General features: G+C 40.7%; 1 protein-coding gene across 1 annotated transcript; it reads left to right on the forward strand.

The window, feature by feature from the left end:
- Nucleotides 1-4,106: 4,106 nt before the first annotated feature.
- wsb1 (WD repeat and SOCS box containing 1) lies at nt 4,107-19,567 on the forward strand. Its single transcript, XM_030743716.1, has 9 exons — nt 4,107-4,498; nt 5,829-5,997; nt 8,568-8,851; nt 10,815-10,946; nt 11,348-11,448; nt 13,536-13,708; nt 16,142-16,255; nt 17,403-17,510; nt 17,725-19,567. Exons 1-9 carry the CDS (start codon nt 4,459-4,461, stop codon nt 17,885-17,887), a joined length of 1,284 nt encoding a protein of 427 aa, XP_030599576.1. The 5' UTR covers nt 4,107-4,458; the 3' UTR covers nt 17,888-19,567.
- The last annotated feature ends 1,698 nt before the right edge of the window (nt 19,568-21,265 follow it).

Consider the following 21,265-nt stretch of genomic DNA (forward strand, 5'->3'; position numbering starts at 1 on the left):
TGGCTTTAAGTATTTAGGGATCAGTGTAACCAGACCACTAAGTTCTCTTTTCTCAGCTAATTTCCTGCCTTTAATGTCTAAAATTAAACTGGACCAAAGCATTTTTTTCAAAACAATTGATCTCACTACCTATGGCGCAGTAAGCCACCCAGGATCCCCAAATCCATACTTCAAAGATGTAAGTTCAGTGGCAGATTGTCACTTCTTATTGTACTATTGGGCAGCACATATCCACAAAATTTCATTTTGGTTTAGATCTATGGATCTCCCCTGGTGTAAGTTAGAAGCACAGTCTTGTTCCCCATCCTCTCTAAATGCTTTGCTCACCTCCTCCATTCCATTCAATCCTTCTGGCTTTACAAATAATCAAGTAGTTCGCTCTGTATTGAAAGTTTGGTACCAATTTAGGAGGCACTTTAAATTTAACTCAGCATCTATGCTAGCTCCTTTATTGAAGAATCGGTTATTTCAACCTGCACTTACAGATCAAACCTTTTTTGGCATGGGACTTTTACAAGGATGGTATTTTTCGTAGCTTCACAGATCTTTCATTACAATTCCATCTTCCTCCTTCTCCATTTTTTTGGTACTTTCAGATTAGACACTGTGCCAAAGTTTTATTTCCAGTTTTTCCCTCCAAACCACCGAGCCTGCAGTGGGAGGAGTTTCTGAGCCGTGACCCTCTTCAAAAGTCATACATCTCCAAAGTTTATAATGAAATTCTGTCTTTTGATCCCTCACCAATTTCTAAAGTTAAGGCAGCTTGGGAACTTGAACTGGGCTTAAATTTGGAAGATGACTGGTGGGATAATGCTCTCAAAAACTTCATGCAAGTTCAGTCTGCGCTCGGCTCTCATTTATACAGTTTAAAGTCCTGTTCAGAGTCCACTTCTCTAAAACTCGGCTGTCACAACTCTATTCCAGCATTTCTGACAATTGTGATAAATGTCATGTCCCTTCCTGCAATTTAACTCATATGTTTTACTCCTGTCTGTTACTCACCTGTTTTTGGCAGAGCTATTTTGAAATCATGTCAAAAATACTTTCAGTGACTATCATACCCTCCCCCCATGGTGACATATTTGGGCTCCCAGTTGATCACAATCGGTTCACTTCTAATCAATTAGACATTTTAGCGTTTACCTCTTTACTGGCAAGACGCCGTCTTCTTTTTCACTGGAAATGAACCAAAGCGCCCTCCAGCGGTCAGTGGCTTAATGACACTGTGTCTCTTCTAAAATTGGAGAGGATTAGATATACATTGAAAGGCAACTTTAATCAATTCTGTAACGTATGGTGCCCCTTCTTGGCATTCTTCCACTCTCTTCAGTCTCTGCTCCCCAATTGATGTTTGACGGACCCCCCCACCACCACCATAATCTTTTCTCCTTTTTTTTTTGTTTGTTTTTCATTTTTGTTTTTTGTTTGGCTTTGCTTTTATATATACACATTTTGTCTTCTTGTTATGTTATAATAAAGCAAATATAAACCTTTTAGGATGTGGCCTGTAGGCCTTATTCATTATGATATACAGCACCTCTTTTGTGGTAACATTCTTTCATCCTTATCTGTGACACAGAGGTGCTGTGATTTATGTTGTGACTTATGCTGTATTAGCAATACTGTTTTCTGTCTCAATGCCCCCCTTACTCCTAATAAAATATCATTTTAACTTTTTCTGCAGTTTGAGCTACAGTAGCTCGTCTGTTGGATCAGATTGTACGAGCCAGTCATTGCTCCCCACGTGCATCAGTGAGTCTTGGCCGGCCATGATCCTGTTGCTGATTCATCACTGTTCCTTTCTTGGACTACTTTTGATAGATGTTCTGGCCCAGTCGTCTAGCCATCACAATTTGGCCCTTGTCAAATTTGCTCAGATCCTTTTCTTGCCCATTTTTCCTGGCTCTAACACAGGGGTAGGGAACTCCAGGCCTCGAGAGCCGGTGTCCTGCAGGTTTTAGATGTGTCCCTGATCCAGCACACCTGACTCAAATGACCGAATTACCTCCTCAGTCTGCAGTCAAGTTCTCCAGAGTCCTGCTAATGACTTCTATATGTGATTCAGGTGTGCTGGATCAGGGACACATCTAAAACCTGCAGGACACCGGCTCTCGAGGCCTGGAGTTCCCTACCCCTGCTCTAACACATCAAGGACAAAATATTCACTTGTTCCCTAATATAATAAAACCGACTAACAGGGGCCATGGTGAAGAGATAAACAGTTTTATTCTCTTCACCTGTCAGTGGTCATAACGTTATGCTTGATCAGTGTGTGTTTTACTTTAAATGTAGATTTTGCAAACGTGTTTTGTATTATTATTTTCTGCCTTCTCAATATTTTTACTTAATCTACTGTAAAATTCATGTAAAAGTTCCTTGTAAATTAGAAAATACTAAACTAAGTCTATAACTAGCACAAGCCAAAGGTTAATTGGTGATTCTAAGTTGGCTGTATGCATGAATGTGAGCATGAATGGTTTCCTGTCTTTGTTGGCCCTGTAATTGACTGCCATGTATCCGCGTCTTCCACCCAAAATCAGCTGCAATAGTTAATCAAAAATATACACAGAAGCAGTCAAAAATTGAATGGGTGAGTGTGTCCAAACTTTTGACTGGTACTGCGTATATATGCAATAGTAGTCTCAGGAGTATGAAGGAGACATCAGGAGATGGGCTGTTGACAGGTCGTGTGATTTGTTTGTGAAGGAAGACACCTGAAACACTTTAATTAAAAAATTATGGCATTTAATCTATTAAAGAATCAGAAGATATCACATGTACATGAGGGCAAATCTTGTTGAGGGAGACAGGCTTTCCCAGCCAGCTGCCTGTGCTCCCTCCCCAGAAGAGTACTGCTCTAAACATAACAATTTTATACTACAAGTGCTATCAACTCAAAAACAGTTGGAGAGAGTCGTGGTTTAGACTTGGCCTTCTCGGACTGGTTCATCCAGTGGTTGGTTCCGGCATCATGGCACAAGCTTCTCCAATCAGCAATAAAAGCTCCATAAAAGACACACACACACTTCCCCTCTCACATATTCCTAATCACGACTTTGCAGTTTTATTTCCCTTTGCAACAGAGTCCGATGACCTACACACACCCTTCCCTCCTCAGACACAGATATTCATGTTTTGATAAAACCTTTGAGGATAAGACAGGCCAAAACCGAGAAGGTCATAAATAAGATAAACATATCACCCAAAGGCCAAGAAGTTGATCTGGCACTATCTGTCGCTCTCTGTCTAATGTATTATTTAATTGTTTATTATTTGGCTGATCCACTGTTTATTAATTAATTTACTGGGGTTTACTTTTAAACATTTGTCATTTTAGTCACTGAGTAAAAAATATTCACAAGTGAAGAGTTGAACAGGGCCATTAAAAAGGCATCAACCCAGCATCAGTACCTTTGTGCACGAAGGAACAGAAGGAGCACTGCCAGATACCTTCAAAATGACCTGCAGCAGGCTACAACGTTCATGTTTCTGAAGAAACTGTCAGAAACAGACTCCACAAGGGAGGCATGAGCTCCTAATGTCCTTTAGTGGGACTTGTGCTCAGAGTCCTGTACCTTGCAGCTCGATTGGCATTGGCAACATTTCAGCAATGCCACAAGCTGATCACCTTCATGCCACCTTCTCTTAGTGGTTGAAGTAAGGCGCTTCAAGTATTGAGTGCCTACTTTTCAGAAGTAGGCCATTTCCATATTGTAAATTAATTTTTGGCTGATTAATTTTTGGATTTTCATGAGCTATTAGCTAGAAGCATCAAAATTAAAACAATAAAAGGCTTGAAATATTTGACTCTACCTTTCAGAATTAAATTGCGAAAATGAACTTATTCCAAAATATTTTAATTTTTAAGATATAGCAGTAAACTGAGTGGTAAGTAACGACAGAGTTAGTGTCGCATTTCCAATAAAAATAACACGTAGAAGTGTTCAGGAAAGTCAGCCTTATGCATCAACTCGTGGCCGTAATGCGCCATTTTGTGAATGAGACGTGGAAGGAAAAAATAGAACGCGTTAAAAACGGAAGAGGGAGGGGTTAATTGCCATGGCAACTGTGCTGACGTAAAATGGAAGCCCTCCCATGGGGTTATTCAGCGCTTGTATCATTCAGTTGGCAGCCATTTTTTTTCACGAATAGCAAGAAATCTAGAGCTTAGCGAGTCAGATAGTTTTTAATCCGAAAACGCGTTAAGACACCAGCACTGTAGTTATAGATTTAAAAAAGTCTGCTGCCGAGGGCGTAAAGTCGAAAGACGTTTGGAGACGGCAAACGAAGACTGTATTTTCCGCCCCAGACTCGAAGCTTGGCGGAGGGATTTAAGGGACTTTAGCACGCATTTTAAACCAAAAAGTCACCGTTCTGCAAACAGCAGTGGGTTTTTGTTAAATATATTTGTTTAATAGTGCGTGTCCGACTTTCTCTTAGGTCTGTGCTTTTATTTAGATGGCAAGCTTCCCAGACTGTGTGAACGAAAATGATATAGGTAAGTAAAAAAAAAACAAAAAAAAAAAAAACGCTCCACGTATTGTTTATGTGACGGCAGGTGAGGACGCCGAACCGTTTCTGCGCAGTTCAGTCTTAGTGCTGTTTTTCTAATGTCAAATTGCAAGACTTTAATTTTTAAAAATGCACAAAACTAAAATTAAGTTGAGATACGTCGATTATTTGTCCGTGTGCACAGAAAGGATTACAGCTGGCGCCGCGATTTAGCTCACTTCATACTGCGGTTGCTGTTAAACTGAATGCTCCGTCTCAGTTAAACTCGGTGTCTTGGGTTTATAAACCAGTGTAGTCCTGCTGTTATCAGCACGGTGCTGCTGGTCCCTTTGATATATATATATATATATATATATTTCACTATAAAGCCCTTTTCTTTCGTCAGTAGTTAATAAAGCGTTTCCGTCTCGGTAGTGTGCTGACAGACCCTGGCTCCCCCACACAACAGGAGAACCATAGCCTTGCTTCGCCTCGGGTGTACGTGCGTGCCTGCACGGCAACATTGCGTGGCTAATGAACTGAACTCGTATTTATAGCATATGAACTATATCACCTATTTATTATAACTGTAGTTAAGTACTTAAGGTCTTATTTTGTCTTAATTTCAGAATTTATAAATGTCAGCCCCATGCGGGCCTTTTAGGGTTTAATACACACATTTTCGCACTCCTGCACCTGAAAAGGCAATCTTCATTACTGTCTGATAGAAGTCGTCAGTTTGTCATCTACTTACTCCTCGACACATTTTTCTTTGGTTTATTTTTAGTTGTTGCAAAAGTGTTTTGACATATATATCAGTAACCCTGATATGTACAGACTTCTGTGTCTGCACAGATTCTGTTTTGTGCAGTTTGTGAGTTAAAGACTGCAGTTGTGAAACTGTCGGTATGTTTCCGGAATTTGAGACTTATGCTAACCAAAGGTTACTTTGCCAAGTAGATTTTGCTCTCCTGTAGAAATTGACCGGGGAGGGTGGGTGGGGGGTGTACATAGTGGATCTGTGGGTGTTTACTACGACTGCTTTTCTACCAGCATTAGGTTATTTATCAACATTTAGCTTGTTAGAGCTGCGGGAATTTAACTTGCATAATGCTAAGTTCTCCACCCACTGTTTTTGTGCAAGTTGTATGGTTCCTACAGTTAGCCAATCAGATAACTACACCAGTGACAAGCCCTCTGTGCACTGCTGAAGTTTGTGAACTTAGTATAAAGTTTTAATTTGGTGTTCCTGTGGGTTGGGCTGGATAAGCACACACATTCAGTCTGTTATAGCTGACATAACAGTGCTGCTGTTGTTTTGTTTTGTTTTTTTCCAGGTAAGGCAAAGTTCATTGGTGAACTCTTGGTGCCTGCTGCACCCTTTGACCAGAAGTCTGGGCGCGAGGCTTGGACAGTAGCCTTTGCACCCAATGGTTCCTACTTCGCTTGGTCTCAGGGGCATCGCATTGTCAGGCTTGTTCCTTGGACGAAATGCCTGAACAACTTGTAAGTTTTTCTTAAAGCACCCAACACTATTTTTATGTAGCTAGCATGACTACGTCAATATGAGTGCCAGTGTTTTAGGCTAATGGTGTACACATGTTTTTGTTGTTCAGTAGTTTTTATTTTTTCCATTATGAAAACTTCAATTTAATGGACAAGATGAGACATTAAGGTTTTTATATATTTATTTATTTTTTTGTTTTGTTTTTTTTATTGGTGTACAGTTCACTTTTCATGTTATCTGCTAACTCATACAACAGAGCATTTCCCATTGTTGGGGCTGTTTGGAGTTGATTTAATTTTGACATTCATACAGACTAAGTGCACTTAACTTTGTAAAACCAGTTACACTCCTCTACAGTTCAGTAACAAATTACTGCTATTGTGTAAATGTGTAAATTCTTGAGCTTAACAGGAAGCTCAACTGAAAGTCATTAGTCTTACATTTTATAGTCTGTGTTGCAGGGCAGAGAGCAGAATGTTTTCATGATTACCTACACTTTGATAAAGCATATTTTTATCTGTGCATATTTTTCCACATTGAACCATTTCTGGAGTTTAGGAGAAGGAGAAAACATAAGCAGCAGGGAAATGTTCTCCCAGCATGTTTTAAACTAAAAATGGATTATCAAGTTCATACTGTGCTGTTTGAGCTAAAGTATTGCAGAAAAGTAGCCCTAAATGTCATAAAAGCGGCCAAGATTCAATTTGGTTTGATGCTGTGTGATATCAAGTGTGTACATATAATGTTCAGTCATGTGAACTGCTGGTTTTTGACAAATCTGAATGCTTTCTAGCCCATTGACTCAATCTCTGCCAAATTCAAGCTGAATGATCAGATGTGTTTGTCAGTGCCAAGAACACGTGGCTTGAATTATCAGTGCATTCTCTGCTTAACAGGCTCTTTTTCCACTTACTAAGGCCTTGTGACTCTGAGCCACATGTTGAAATTATCTTTAGAAACAAGTGCCTTTTGTTCCCAGACATCAGACTGTGGGTGGTTGGGCCTCACACTAGAGGAAATATAGGACGGCAACCTCTATGCGACCAGGAAAAACCAGTGGTTGGTGTGATTGCACTGGATTATTTTTGCTGTCAGGGACCAATTGCAAGTGGTCGATCGCCCAGAGTTTGAGTGTGCAGCACCCTCAACCTCTGGGCAACCACTTTCAATTGCAAGGTGGTTGCACAGGTCACTTGTTGGGAGGCAACCTGTTTCCAAACGATCTCAGTTGGACTTGGACAGACTGCAGTCTGTCTGGCAAAGGTTTGCAAATAATTGCTAATTTATAAATGTGGACAGATTGCCAACACATTGCAGTCAGAGTTGATCTGTGCTGAGTCTGTTTTTTGTGTCCGATATGTGTGATGGATGCTGCTATCAATGCTTGTTTATTTAGAATGACTGGTGGAGTTGTTACCAGAATGAGTGTGTTATTGTCAGGGGTGGATGGCTGAAAGCTGTGAGCACGGTGCCAAAACTTTGGCTCTGTTGTGTTGCTCTTTACTCAGTTTTTACTCAGTGTTTAGCACAGAGCCCCATGTATTCCTGCACCACAGTAATATTGGCATTTTACTGAAACAGAGTGGAACTGAATTTAATGGAGCATCAGAGGGAGAGCAGAGGAGAATCCCGACACATACAAGGATGCATCGCGTCTTCCCTTTTACAGAGCAGGTTTTGGCGTTTCAGGCTTTTAGTCACATTTCTACACAGAGATCGATATGCAATTAAAACATGTTCATTTTTTCTCAGCAGTGCACACGCGTTTCTTTCTTGTACTTCCCTCAATAGCTGATATTACATACCATATGTGTGACAAAATGCAGCTAAATCTGCATACAGGGAAGGAGGCATTTTGTTCCATTAACAGTAGAGTTAAAAAGTATGTGACAGTGATTCCTCTGTACCATGTTTTACAGCATCATGGACTGCAAGTTCTAACTATGAATGATGTAGTGAATGATGGGCTAGGGTTGCTATATTAGCACCAAATCAAAACAAACAGTCGCCTCAAGGTTTTTTTTTATAAAATTATTATTATTATTATTATTATTATTATTATTATTATTATTATTATTATTATTATTATTATTAGTATAAGATAAAGACCCTTCAATAATAGAAAACTATTTTGCCCAAATTTGGAAGCCTCGACTTAAACTTTAATCCAAATACTTTTAGTCACTCCTGGGTTAGTAAAGATATAATACATATTCCAGCAAAAATGTATTAACAATAGTCATTAAATCACAACATTTTTAAGTAAGAGTTCATCAGCTGATCACAGCTGTTGCATCATCAATTGCAAAGCCAGCAAACTGTGCTCGTAACATTTTTACAGTCGCTATCATAGCAGGGCTTTCTAACTGCAGGATGTGAAATGGCTTCAGTTCATTTTCTCAGACTACAGAAAAACTCAGAGCAATGTGCTGTATCTGAATTTGGGTTGGGAATGTCTACCAGAATTAAGCTACATGCTTTAAAATTGTGTTTGTTTTTTTTCCTTTTTCTTTCTTTGACCATGTTTTATAATTGACTTCCTGTCTTTCTCCATTCTCTGTTGGTGTAGTTCAGTGGGCCATGGAGAAGAAAGCACCAATGCTTCGAGCCCTAGGCACTTGGCTCGTCGGAACAGCAACGAATGCCAGGTAGTCCCAGCGGCAGGCCAGCCTCCTGAACACACCATAGACTGCGGGGATATTGTCTGGGGCTTGGCCTTCGGGTCCTCGGTACCAGAAAAGCAGAGCCGCTGTGTTAACATCGAGTGGCATCGCTTCAAGTTTGGCCAGGACCAGCTGCTCCTGGCAACGGGCCTCAACAATGGTCGCATCAAGATCTGGGATGTTTACACTGGTGAGGACACATCATCATTAATTAGAAGTCATCAGCGTCACACTTTGATAATTCTCTTAGATAATTGAACCTTACGTTACAAACCCTGTTTTGCAAAAGTTGGGTTGCTTTGAAAAATGTAAATTAAAACCAAATGCGATGATTTGCATATCTCATAAACCCATTTTATTTTGTTCACAATAGAACATCAAAAACATTACATTTTTAAACTGAGAAGATGTACTATTTAAAAAAAACAAACTAACAAACAAAAAAAAAGGTCATTTTGAATTTGATGGCAACAACACATTTCAATAAATTTGGGATAGGGTCATGTTTACCACTGTGTAGCATCCATCTCCTTTTAACAGTCCATAACTATCTGGAAATTGAGGACACCAGTTGCTGGACTTCTAACCTCTAATTCTAACCTCTCCGCAGTCCTCGGTCTTTTTTTTTATACTTTCTGTTTCAAAGTGCTTCGAGTGCTCGAGTAGAAAAGCGCCGTGTAAGATCTAGTTCATTTACCATTTCATGACGTGCTAAATGTTTTAATTTGGTAAAAGGTCTCTACAGGCAGGTCAGTTCATCACCTGAGCTCATCTACTCTGAAGCCATGCTGTTTTAATCAATTTACTCAATTCTCTTGATGAACTATGCAAGGATTCCTTGAAAAAGATATCTTGATGGGGGCATATGCAGCTTTAAAACATGTTTTTGATGGTGCCGTTCCAGATATTCAGGTTGCCAGTTACATAGGCACTGGTGCACCCCCGTACCATCAGAGATGCAGGCTTTTGAATTGATCACTGATAACGAGTCAGATGGTCTTTAGTCCGGAGTACGCAGTGCCCATGTTCTCCAGAAAGAATTTCAGATTTCAGTTTGGCTGACCCCAGAACAGTTTTCCGTATGTTTCATATTCACATAGATTCTCTGAAAGTTTTGTTATTATGTACTGCAAATGATGAGATATTCAGAGACTTTGGTTGTACATTCAGGGACAGTATTCTGAAATTGTTCCACAATTTGTAGATGTAGTTTTTTTTTGCATATTGGCCAATCTCTGCCCATCTTTATTTCTGAGAAATTCTGCTTCTCTGAGATGCTTTTTTTTTTTTTTTTTTTTTCTTTCTTTTTCCCCCAATACTCAGTGATGTTACTGACCTGTTCCCAATTAACCTAACTAGTTGCAAAATGTTCCTCCAACTGTTTCTTTTATAACCCACTTAACGTTTCTGTCTTTTGTTGCCAAACTTTGAGATGCATTGCTGCCAACAAATTCAAAATGACTTTTTTTTTTTTTTCTTAAAATGATACCTTTTTTTTGTTTTAAGCATTTGATATATTTTCTATGTTCTATTGTGAATAAAATATGGGTTTATGAGATTTGTAAATCATTGCGTTTTGTTTTATTTACATTTCGCAGTCTAACCTTTTTAGAATTCAATTTATAAATTAAGAAGAAAAAACCTAAATTCTCTGAACACACAGCTCATCCTTAAATCCCAGCATTTCCTACAAATGTGCCACCAGATTAGAGCTGGAGATGCAGCTGATGTTCTGCAGCTCTCCTTTGGTAATTATGCATCAGCAGTCTGGACAAAGTCTGGCATCTATAGGATTTTGAGTTTTAAGTTTAAAAAGTAAAAAAAACAAAAAGTCTCTGCATGATCCCAATCCCACCAAATTGCTAGAGGTAAAAACTTCAAAGGATCCTCACGTTAACAACTTATGGGCTTGCTTATGCCGGTCTTGTCAGGTATCATTGTGTCTAAACACAAGTGTACTTTTTATTTAATTTCATTTGTCAAATAAAATCCAATGTTTTATTGCTTGGTAAAAAAATATTTGTTTCATCTTCAGGGTTTTTTGCCCCTGAAACATACACAGCTAGAGGCTTTAGAGCTGAAACAGTGTTGTTGCCTGTGAACAGAAACCTTTCCATTAATCCACTTTCTGTGATTTGGGTTGTTTGTTGCAGGAAAACTGTTGCTGAATCTGATGGACCATACAGATGTAGTGCGAGACTTAACTTTTGCTCCTGATGGCAGTCTGATGCTGGTGTCTGCGTCCAGAGATAAGACCCTTCGTGTATGGGATCTCAAAGATGATGGCAAGTAGATGAGCTGTTTCTGAAGGAAAGCTGTGATTTTTAGCTTTGCTGTTTCAAAGAAAAAAGGCGTCCTATTGTCGTAGCCGTGTGGCGGCTGCATCTGTTCCACAAACACTTAAACATTGGCCTCAAGTCAAGAATGACGCGACCCAGGATGCTCAAAATCACACCATAGATGCATCTGCTAAAAATCTCGGGAGAGTTTGAAGCTCGGCGACCTTGATATTTGATTCAAATTCGACCTAAAGGTCAAGGTCAGATGTCAAGTTTTCTAAAAATGTTATGAACAAGATAACTCGGACGATCTCCCCTAGGACGTTTAAATTCACACCATAGATGCATTTTGTTCAAGCTAGACCCATCAATCCTCACACACTTGTTCACTGACTTTACTGTAACAGGTAACATGGTGAAGGTTTTGCGGGGGCATCAGAACTGGGTGTACTGCAGCGCCTTCTCCCCTGACTCTTCCATCCTGTGCTCAGTCGGTGCAGGCAAATCGGTACGTAAACAAGTTCCTTTGTACCTCTTTTCATGAGTGTGCTAGCTAATCTTTGTGCATTCGCTTGTGACCAGTTATGCTCAGTCAAACCTCAAATTAGAAAACTCCCCTTCTGCCCGACCAAACTTTACCTTTTAAAATAAATTGTGCTCGGTGTCATCAGTCAAGTTCTTGCATCTAGACTCTGTTTGGCTTTTGTGTGCTGTGAAAAGGGGATTTTTGTTAAGTATGCATGCAGAGCAGGCAAGTGTTTTCATGATTGTTACATAGCTGACGCTAATGTGGGAAACTGAAGTCGGGGAGACAAAACACAAACCTCTTTACTACAGAGGAATGTTGAAGGAAAACAATAAATTAAAAAAAAATACTCTTTGATTTTCAAAAAATATTAGCGTAGAAGGACAAGTTGTGCTTTTTTTTTTTTTTATTTATTTATTTAATTTTAATGTCTTAATTGACAAACACTAATTTGACAGCCTTTAAGTCAGACGTGCTGCCGGATAGTAGCTCCAGGGACTGGCCGGCACTGGTTAACCTTATCCATAGTGTCTCACACCTAGATTACTCTCAAACGTGGTGGTAGTTTTGTTAGGTTTTCTGTCCCTACAGTGTGTGTCTTGCTCTCCTTGTCACAGGTGGTGGTAGAGCTCAGTGTGTGATTGGTTTTGAAAGGAGCGCTGCGCTGACATTTTGAGCAGCCGGTGTAAACCATGGACGCACAGTGCGCAATGCCCAAAGGCCTGGCCAGAGGCGGCCTGGCCAGGGGCAGCCTGGCATCCTGACCCGCAAGGTCATTCTGTACGTAGGTGCTGCTCCGTGTCTGTCTACTGTCGCAGTTCCTCTATTTATTTTATTTTAGTTTAACACTGTCGTGTACCTGGTGGTTAAACACCCCTTCCTCCCCCTGCCAAGAAAAAAATCTATAAAGGGGAGCAGCAATACTTTATGCTGTTTTTGTTTTTTGTTTTTTTTTTAAATATATTTATTTTTATATATACACACACACACACACAGTACCAGTCAAACGTTTGGACACACTTTGTGTCCAAACGTTTGACTGTAACTTTCTGTCATCATTGTGTTTTTACCTTTTTTTTTTTTTTTTTTTTTTTTTTTTTTTGGAAAACAAAAAAAGGAAAACTAGGTCTTTCAGAAAGATGAAACATGACCAAGAAACAGAACCATTAAACTGTATGCAGTAATTATATAGACCATTAATTTATGTTTTAACAAGCTACCATTTTACTTAGTTTCTTACAAAGTGGCAGGACCCAAAAGTTTGCAGAGTTCTGTGATTTATTGCCACGAAGAAAAGACATTTTTACTAAACTTTCTGACCATGGCTGATGTTAAAAAGCAAAGAGGGTTATACAGATGGTTCACTTTTCTGTGTGTGTGTGTGTGTGTGTGTGTGTGTGTGTGTGTGTGTGTGTGTGTGTGTGCGCGTGTGCGTGTGTGTGTGCGCGCATGCGTGTATATGTATACTCTGCCAGAGGTATCAATCCTTTGGCCATAAAATATTCTTTTCTCTTGCAGTCTCTCTTCGTAGGCTTCTGCCGGAGATGCGAGCCTATTGTAAACACAGTGAACTAAATCTCTGAAAGGGGAAACCAGTGGAGTAACTTTATGTTACCTTAAGTTACTACTTGTTTTATTTTCTCTTTTGTTGTGTAGACTTCTTTTGTTAAAAATAGTATTTATTTAGTTCATTTACTGATGTTTTAAAAGATGTATGAATATAAATTCTGATGAAGTAGCTTTACAGTTACAGTAAAAAATATCAAACATTTTATATAACTGTCATTGTAGGTAAAGTGTTCATTTAACTAGCTTTGCTGCTTGTGTAGCATATGCTTTTTAATTTTTTAATTTTTTGCTTTTTTTGGCCTGGTTTAAGGTTATAAAGCATTACAGTGACACTGAGCATAACTTGAGCATAACTGTTTAATTCTGATTTAATTCATGTTGCTTAATTTAATTTCTAAATGCTTTTTGTGCATCTAGAAATGTTTAGTTTAAGATAGCACATCTAAACTAATACAGTCTAAATCATTCCATGGGCTATAACGGGTCTGTCTTTATTGCAGGTATTCCTATGGAACATGGATAAGTTCACGATGATCCGAAAGTTGGAGGGACATCACCATGATGTGGTGTCTTGTGAGTTTTCACCAGATGGTGCACTGTTAGCTACCGCCTCTTATGACACCCGGGTGATTGTCTGGGACCATCACAAGGCCACAGTCCTCCTGGAACTGGGGTAAGGAAAATATAAACAACACAATGGACAGACGTCCCATAGTGTAGTGGTTTACACATTTGCTTGACAAGTGAAAGGTTGCTGGTTCAGTTCCAGGTAAAAGCATAAATCCCCTTTGGGGTTGTGTCAGGAAGGACATCTGGTGTACTGCTTGTGACAAAGGGTTTGTACTGCTCTGGAAGGCCTTATAATTCATAACTGCACAGTCAGATTGGTCAAAATAAACTAAAATGAGCAGAACTCATTTTCTTGAAATCCCTTTCCACGATAGTAGTAGTAGTAATCGTCCATCCATCCATTTTCTTCCACTTCTCCGGGGCTCGGTTGTGGGGCAACAGCCAAAGCAGAGAAACCCAGACCACCTTGTCCCCAGCCAGCTCCTCCTGGGGCCTCCTCCTGGTAGGACATGCCCTGAACACCTCACCCAGGACGTGACCACCTCAGGTGACTCCTTTCGATGTGGAGAAGTAGCAGCTCTACTCTGAGCCTCTCTTGAATGACTGCAATCCTCACCCTAACCTGTAAGGGAGAAGCCAGCCACCCTTCATTTCCACCACTTGTATCTGTGATCTTGTCCTTTCGGTGATTACTCAAAGCTTGTGACCATAGATGCAGGTAGGGACGTAGTTCAACCAGGAAATCAACAGCTTGGCTTTTACGCTCAGCTTTTTCCTTTACCACGATGAACCGGTGCAGCATCCACATCACTGCAGCCCCAATCAGTCTGTCAATCTCCCGCTCTCCTCTCCCCTCCCCTCACTCGTGAACGAGACCCCAAGATACTTAAACTCTTCCAGCAACTCCTCCCTGAGCTGGAGTGGGCACTCCACCCTTTTCTGGCTGAGCACTGGAAAGAATGGACTTTTCCTTAGCACCTCTTAACCACTTAGAGGTGCTAAGTCTGAGGCCACTCAGGCCCCGTTTACATGAGAACATTTTCAGGTGAAAACGATGAAGTTTTGATGCATTATGGCCTGATGTTTACATGACAGTGACGTTTCGAGTCCATGAAAACAGTACAATTTGAAAACTGGTTCAAGAGTGGAGCAGTTTTCGAAAGTTAAGTAGCGTTTTAGCCGTCTCCGTGTAAACGGCTAAAACGCTACTTTTTGAAAATAGAAGATGCTGGCACATACGCATTATGGTTGCAACTTCTATATGCACACTGCCAACTTTTCAGCATCTAGCAGTTATAACTACTTTTTGAAAATGGAAAAAACGATACCATTCTCGTGTAAATGGAGCCTTAGTGCCTCTAATACTACTTTTCCACCGCCAAGCTGCCGGTGCTCGTGCCGGTTTCAATGAACCTGCGAAACACTTAAAATCGGCCCTGCATTTCCACTGCGTTTTGTGAACTAATCCTTTACCTATGAACGTGGGCGGGTCCTCGTCTGGACACGGAAGCCTAAGCGCACAAATGTGGGAGAACACGCTCTCCTTTCTTGTGCTGTGAACACATTTTATGGTCCAAACCAAACTACTGCAGCATCTGTGTGCAGCACAGAGGGAAACACAGACAGCGATTTAGCACAAGATGACAAGTACGCACTTTGCGTCCTCTTATCTGTGATATGAACTGATACAAAGCAGCAAGTTCAGCCTTAGAGCCCAACCTAATTCACAGCCGTGAAAATCGCTTCTCTATGAAAAGAATCAGTGACTGAGGGCAGCCCTGGCGAAGTCCAACACCCACTGGAAAAAAATCCAGCTTATTGCCAGCAATGCGGACCAAGCTTTCACTGCTGTTGTACAGTGACTAAGTGGCCCATGACAATGGTCCCCCTTCTTGAAGATGGAAACCACTACTCCAGTCTGCCAGTCCAGTGGCACTGCCGTAGAGCTACACACAACATTGCAGAGGCGAGTCCACCAAGACAACATCCAGAGCCTTCAGGGGCCCTGGCACCAAGGAGTTTAACTACCTCGGTGACCCCTCCACCTCCAATGATGTGCAAGTTGTCCCCCTTGTCCCCAGACTCTGCTTCCTGTACAGAAGGCGTGTTGATGGGATTGAGGGGGGTAGTACAAATGCCTGACTGTATCCTCAGTTGAAATCAACAGCTTATGCAGAGACCGGAGTTTGAATCTATCCAGTCCATTTACTGTGTGTCATCCCTGATCTTCTCTCCACTGTCCTAACACAATAAAGGCTAAAAGCTAGGCTAAAATATAATCCCTTTTGTCACTGCGTGCATCATGTTCTGTTATATATTGTACTGTAATATTAATTTTTCTGACATCTTCTACCTAAAAAGATTATGTAGGCAAAAGATGATTTTTTTTTTTTCTCTTCAACCTGAAGAAAACCTGGCTATTGTGAAATTTTTGAAGTAATCTAACTTTTGTTTCCAAGTAATGAGTTTTACATTTTGAACCCAGAAAAGTTATATTACTGCTGCTCTGTAAAATCCTGCTTTTGTTTTTCTCCAGCCACCTCTTCCCCCCTCCTTCACCCATTTTTGCTGGAGGAGCAAATGATCGCTGGGTTCGCTCTGTGAGCTTCTGCCCTGATGGACGACACATCGCCAGTGTTACCGATGACCGGTAAGGGAGGGAAAGTTCCCAGTTCATGTAATTTTATACAGTGTCCAAAAAAATTAAATACAAAAATAAAAGACCAACCCCAGAGAAAAAACATTTAAAAACTAAGATCCCTTTTAAAGAGTTGTTCTTCAATGAATGACAGAGAAGGTATGAAGCACATGATGGTGTAGAATACCAAGAGAATCCTCTGTTCCAGCTTACATGTATCAGCATTGACCAGTTTCAGCAGCAGAGAAGCAAATGCTCCATTTGCTGCTTTAGAATGTGTAAAACTAAAGTGAGCCGTGACAAACTCATGTGTGTGCTTCTTGAGTATATTTGTATGCTACAGCTATTTTAGATGTGTATTCATGACTGATATGTGAAAAGCAAAGCAGAAGAGCTTGACTGCTGCTATTTGTTCTTTAAACTTCCAAGAAGTCACGAGTGTGTAGGAGGTTTCAGAGTCTGTTTGGCCTGTCACGGGTCACATGACTGTCACAAGGTGGCTATCAGTGACTGCTGGCTGGCTAAGCACTGATTTGCTGGGAGAAAATATGTTGAGAGGAAGCTCAACAAAATGGTGGCAAATGCAACCCTCCCGCTGAAGGTTTGAAGCTTTTCGGGAAACGTTTAATTGACTAGACTAACTGTTCTGGTTGAGTGAATAGAAATGTTGTGGAAAAAAATGGGAAGATGGAAGAGGCTGAGGCAAATATCTCAACTTAAAATACTTAAAAAAAATAAACATGTTACTACAATAGATGTTCACATATTATTAAAAATGACAAATTAACATCCGACAAACTAATAATAAATCCTGACTGAAAAGTGTGGTACATTGGTGTTCCCAGGCCAGCCAACAAGGCCTAAGGATAAGATCGGGCCTATATTGAGTTTTTTTTTTTTTTTTTTTTTTGGCGTTTTCTGTAATAATGTCCGGGCTGCAGCTCCACCTACTGGCAGATGATTGCATAACATTTACGACACAACAATTTACAGCAGTTAAAGTTAACAATTAGATTAAATAAATACATCTGGTACTGATGAGTGACAATAGCAACAATTAGTTGACATGAACACACATATCCATAATGTATGCACAGGCAGTCGAGCTTTTTGGCTGCAGTTTGGGTTGTGACAGTTCTTTTCTTTTCTCAATGCACAGGCTGGTTCGCTTCTGGAGCATTGAAGAAAGGGCTCCTCTGGCCATTGCGCCTCTCTCTAATGGCCTCTGCTGTGCCTTCTCTGCCCAAGGAAGTGTCCTTGCTACTGGGTAAGATACTGGAATATGTTAAAGATGGCCTCATGACACACATTTGAAATTACACCTTTGCACATCTTGCCTTCTGATATCGAAGCCAAAGCAACCCTGTTATGTTTTTCTCAGCTTCCCGGCGCCACTCGCAGGCTGCGTTCATCACTCTTTGAAGTTGTAGCTCAGAGTTTGTGTTTTCTTCTTTTAACTTGTCATCATTTGTACATTTTAGGACTCGTGATGGGAGTGTGCACTTCTGGGAGTGTCCTCGTAGCATTGCCAGTCTGCAACACATGTGCCGGATGGCTCTCCGTCGAGTGATGACCACCCAGCAGGTGGAGGCCCTGGCTATTCCCACTCCGCTCCGTGACTACCTGACCTACAAAGTGATCTGATCCTTGGCACTGGCTGATCTGACTGCAGTTTGTCGCAGCAGCAGCACACTGATAAACCATTGACATCCTTATTTTCTGAACAGCTTTTCATCGAACTCTGGACAGTCTAAAGAGATCAGGACTGGAAGAAAAAAATTTTACTGAAAGCCCAGGGCCATGTCCTTGCCTCAGCCCCCCCACCAACTTATCTTGTACATATTTATTTTTGTAAGTGCTTTTGTAAATGAGTGAAGAGCACCCTTACCTGTAAGGTCAAGGTCTTTCTGGGCTGTCAGGTCTCCTGCTCCATATCAATGTGGTATCTCAGTTTGGTAAGTGTTCAGCTGCTCTTCCAGCCGCCTCAGCTCTCCACCTGCTTCATTAAGCTCTTCGTTGGTTCCTCGGACCTGGAATGGCTGTTGCATTTAGCAGAGGGGCTTACTTTTAATGTTAGGCTTTCTTTTTTACTTGGTTGTGGGAACTAAAGGGAAAAGGCTTGGAATGGAGGGTCTTGAAGTACTCAGATCTTATTGATACTAAGTATATAATCATGCAGTTTTGGTCTCTTTACAGATATTCAATATTTCTCTGAAACAGTATTTGCACTACTATGATATACTCACTCTGAAAACCACGTAGTAGCTTTTATTTCTGGTACAACAGCATTTGCAAGTAAAAATTGTTAGCCATAGATCCTGAGTGACAGGGCCTCCACCTGCTAGGTGCTCATTACTTGGCAAGAAATGAAGTGGCTACTAATGTTTCTCCCCAAGCTGATGGATACCAGAGTTGGGTGAACTGCAAACATGCAGCTGTAACCTTCTCACAGATCACCCGAGTGTGTCTACAGTACGGTTGAATTTTGCAGTGTGCCCTGCCTGAGGATGTTACAGAGACCAGTGTTAGCTCGAGCAAAGTGACTGTGTACAAGTTCAAATACAATCTAACACAATCATGTGTGAACACATGATACAAAAATGTGTCATGTCCATAAACATATCAAAATTGACCTTTTTATCACTATATTTTGTCCTTTTTATATCGACTACTTGTGTTGAATTTTATACTTTTTGTTCTTGTTCTCCCTTAAACAGCTACACAACTCACTGCTGTGTTTTTCTGGCTCAGATTTAGACTGGTAGTGCTCTTACACTCTATATAAAGTAATTACAGTAAGCAGTCTTTACAATCTAAAGTAATCAAAACCAATCGGCTGCCGTCGTGGGCCGTCTGGTGTCAGACCTTCATACTCACTGAACATGGGCAGATGCAGCATTTGTAGACTCTCCTTGATCCTCTTATCGTTTTCGGTTGTCTGTGAGAAGAAATGTGAGCTCCAGGTGTTTTTGGTTCTTTTGGCCTTCTGAAGAAAGGTGGGTAGAGCAGCTGTCAGTCTTTCTTGGCAATAAGTTCTCTGACAGTTCTAATGCCAAAGTCTCATCCTTTCAGGTAGTGTGGAAGTGGTTGGGTTGCTATAATTTCTGCTGATAAAGTGTTAATTGTGTGAGTGGGCTTCAGAACCTTTATGGGCTGCCATTACATGATGTTCATATACCTGTTACCTTTGTGACTGGAGAAATACATTCCTGCCTCAGATGCAGTATGAACCCGTAAATTATTTCAAAAATACACGAATGTATTAGTTTCCTGCAATCTTCTTGTACAACTTTTTTGTGTATTTCAATAAAGGCTTTTTTGGCATTTGTAGTGTTGGTTATTATGAGTATAACGATAAGTGTAATCCCTTAAGAGATGATTGCGTCCATTTATCCTCTGTTTATTCTCAAATTCTATCAGGTTAAAGACAGAAGAAAATATTGGAAATTCTACCAATGGCATACCTAAAAACCATATGCTTCTTGATGCTTGCTGAGTGAAGGGGATTACATTAGCCATGAATTGCACAAGTTATAGCCATTTGATTGAAAATAATGTGTTTATTTAAAACGCTGTAGGAGCTCTGTGCTGCTTGTACCAATGTACTGTACTCATGTTCTGGAAGTCCTTGCTCCGCCGGTATCCGTGCAGAAGATGGAGGATGCAAAGTTAGCTTGATCCACAGCATCTTTTATGAAAAATATGCCCAGTAGACATAAACCAGGATTGAGATGTCAGAATTTGTCACCTATGGGTGCTGGTCATAAAATTAGAATATCATGAAAAAGTTGATTTATTTCAGTAATTCCATTACAAAGTAAAACTTGTATATTATATGCATTCATTACACACAGTGATATATTTCAAATGTTTTTTCTTTTAATTTTGATGATTATAACCGACAACTAATTAAAACCCCAAATTCAGTATCTCAGAAAATTAGAATATTAAGACCAATACAAAAAAAGGATTTTTAGAAATGTTGGCCAACTGAAAAGTATGAGCATGAAAAGTATGAGCATGTACAGCATTCAATACTTAGTTGGGCTCCTTTTGCCTGGATTACTGCAGCAGTGCGGCGTGGCATGGAGTCGATCAGTCTGTGGCACTGCTCAGGTGTTATGAGAGCCCAGGTTGCTCTGATAGTGGCCTTCAGCTCTTCTGAATTGTTGGCTCTGGTGTATCACATCTTCCTCTTCAAAATAGCACATAGATTCTCTATGGGGTTAAAGGTCAGGCAAGTTTGCTGGCAAATCAAGAACAGGGATACCATGGTCCTTAAACCAGGTACTGGTAGCTTTGGCACTGTGTGCAGGTGCCAAGTCCTGTTGGAAAATGAAATCTGCATCTCCATAAAGTTGCTCAGCAGCAGGAAGCATGAAGAGCTCTAAAACTTCCTGGTAGACGGCTTCATTAACCTTGGACCTCAGAAAACACAGTGGACCAACACCAGCAGATGACATGGCACCCCAAACCATCACAGACTGTGGAAACTTTACACTGGACCTCAGCCAACGTGGACTCTGTGCCTCTCCTCTCTTCCTCCAGACTCTGGGACCTTGATTTCCAAAGGAAATGTGAAATTGACTTTGATCAGAGAACACAACTTTGGAGCACTCAGCAGCAGTCCAGTCCTTTTTGCCTTTAGTCCAGGCGAGACGCTTCTGACGCCGTCTCTTGTTCAAGAGTGGCTCGACACGAGGACTGTGACAGCTGAAACCATGTCTGCATACGTCTGTGCGTGGTGGTTCTTGAAGCACTGACTCCAGCTGCAGTCCACTCTTTGTGAATCTCCCCCACATTTTTGAATGGGTTTGTTTCACAATCCTCTCCAGGGTGCAGTTATCCCTATTGCTTGGACACTTTTTCTACCACATCTTTTCCTTCCCTTCGCCTCTCTGTTAATGTGCTTGGACACAGAGCTCTGTGAACAGCCAGCCTCTTTAGCAATGACCTTTAGTGTCTTGCTCTCCTTGTGCAAGGTGTCAAAGGTCATCTTTTGGACAACTGTCAGGTCAGCAG

The sequence above is a fragment of the Archocentrus centrarchus genome, chromosome 13, assembly GCF_007364275.1.
Source record: "Archocentrus centrarchus isolate MPI-CPG fArcCen1 chromosome 13, fArcCen1, whole genome shotgun sequence".
In the NCBI taxonomy this organism is placed as follows: domain Eukaryota; kingdom Metazoa; phylum Chordata; class Actinopteri; order Cichliformes; family Cichlidae; genus Archocentrus; species Archocentrus centrarchus.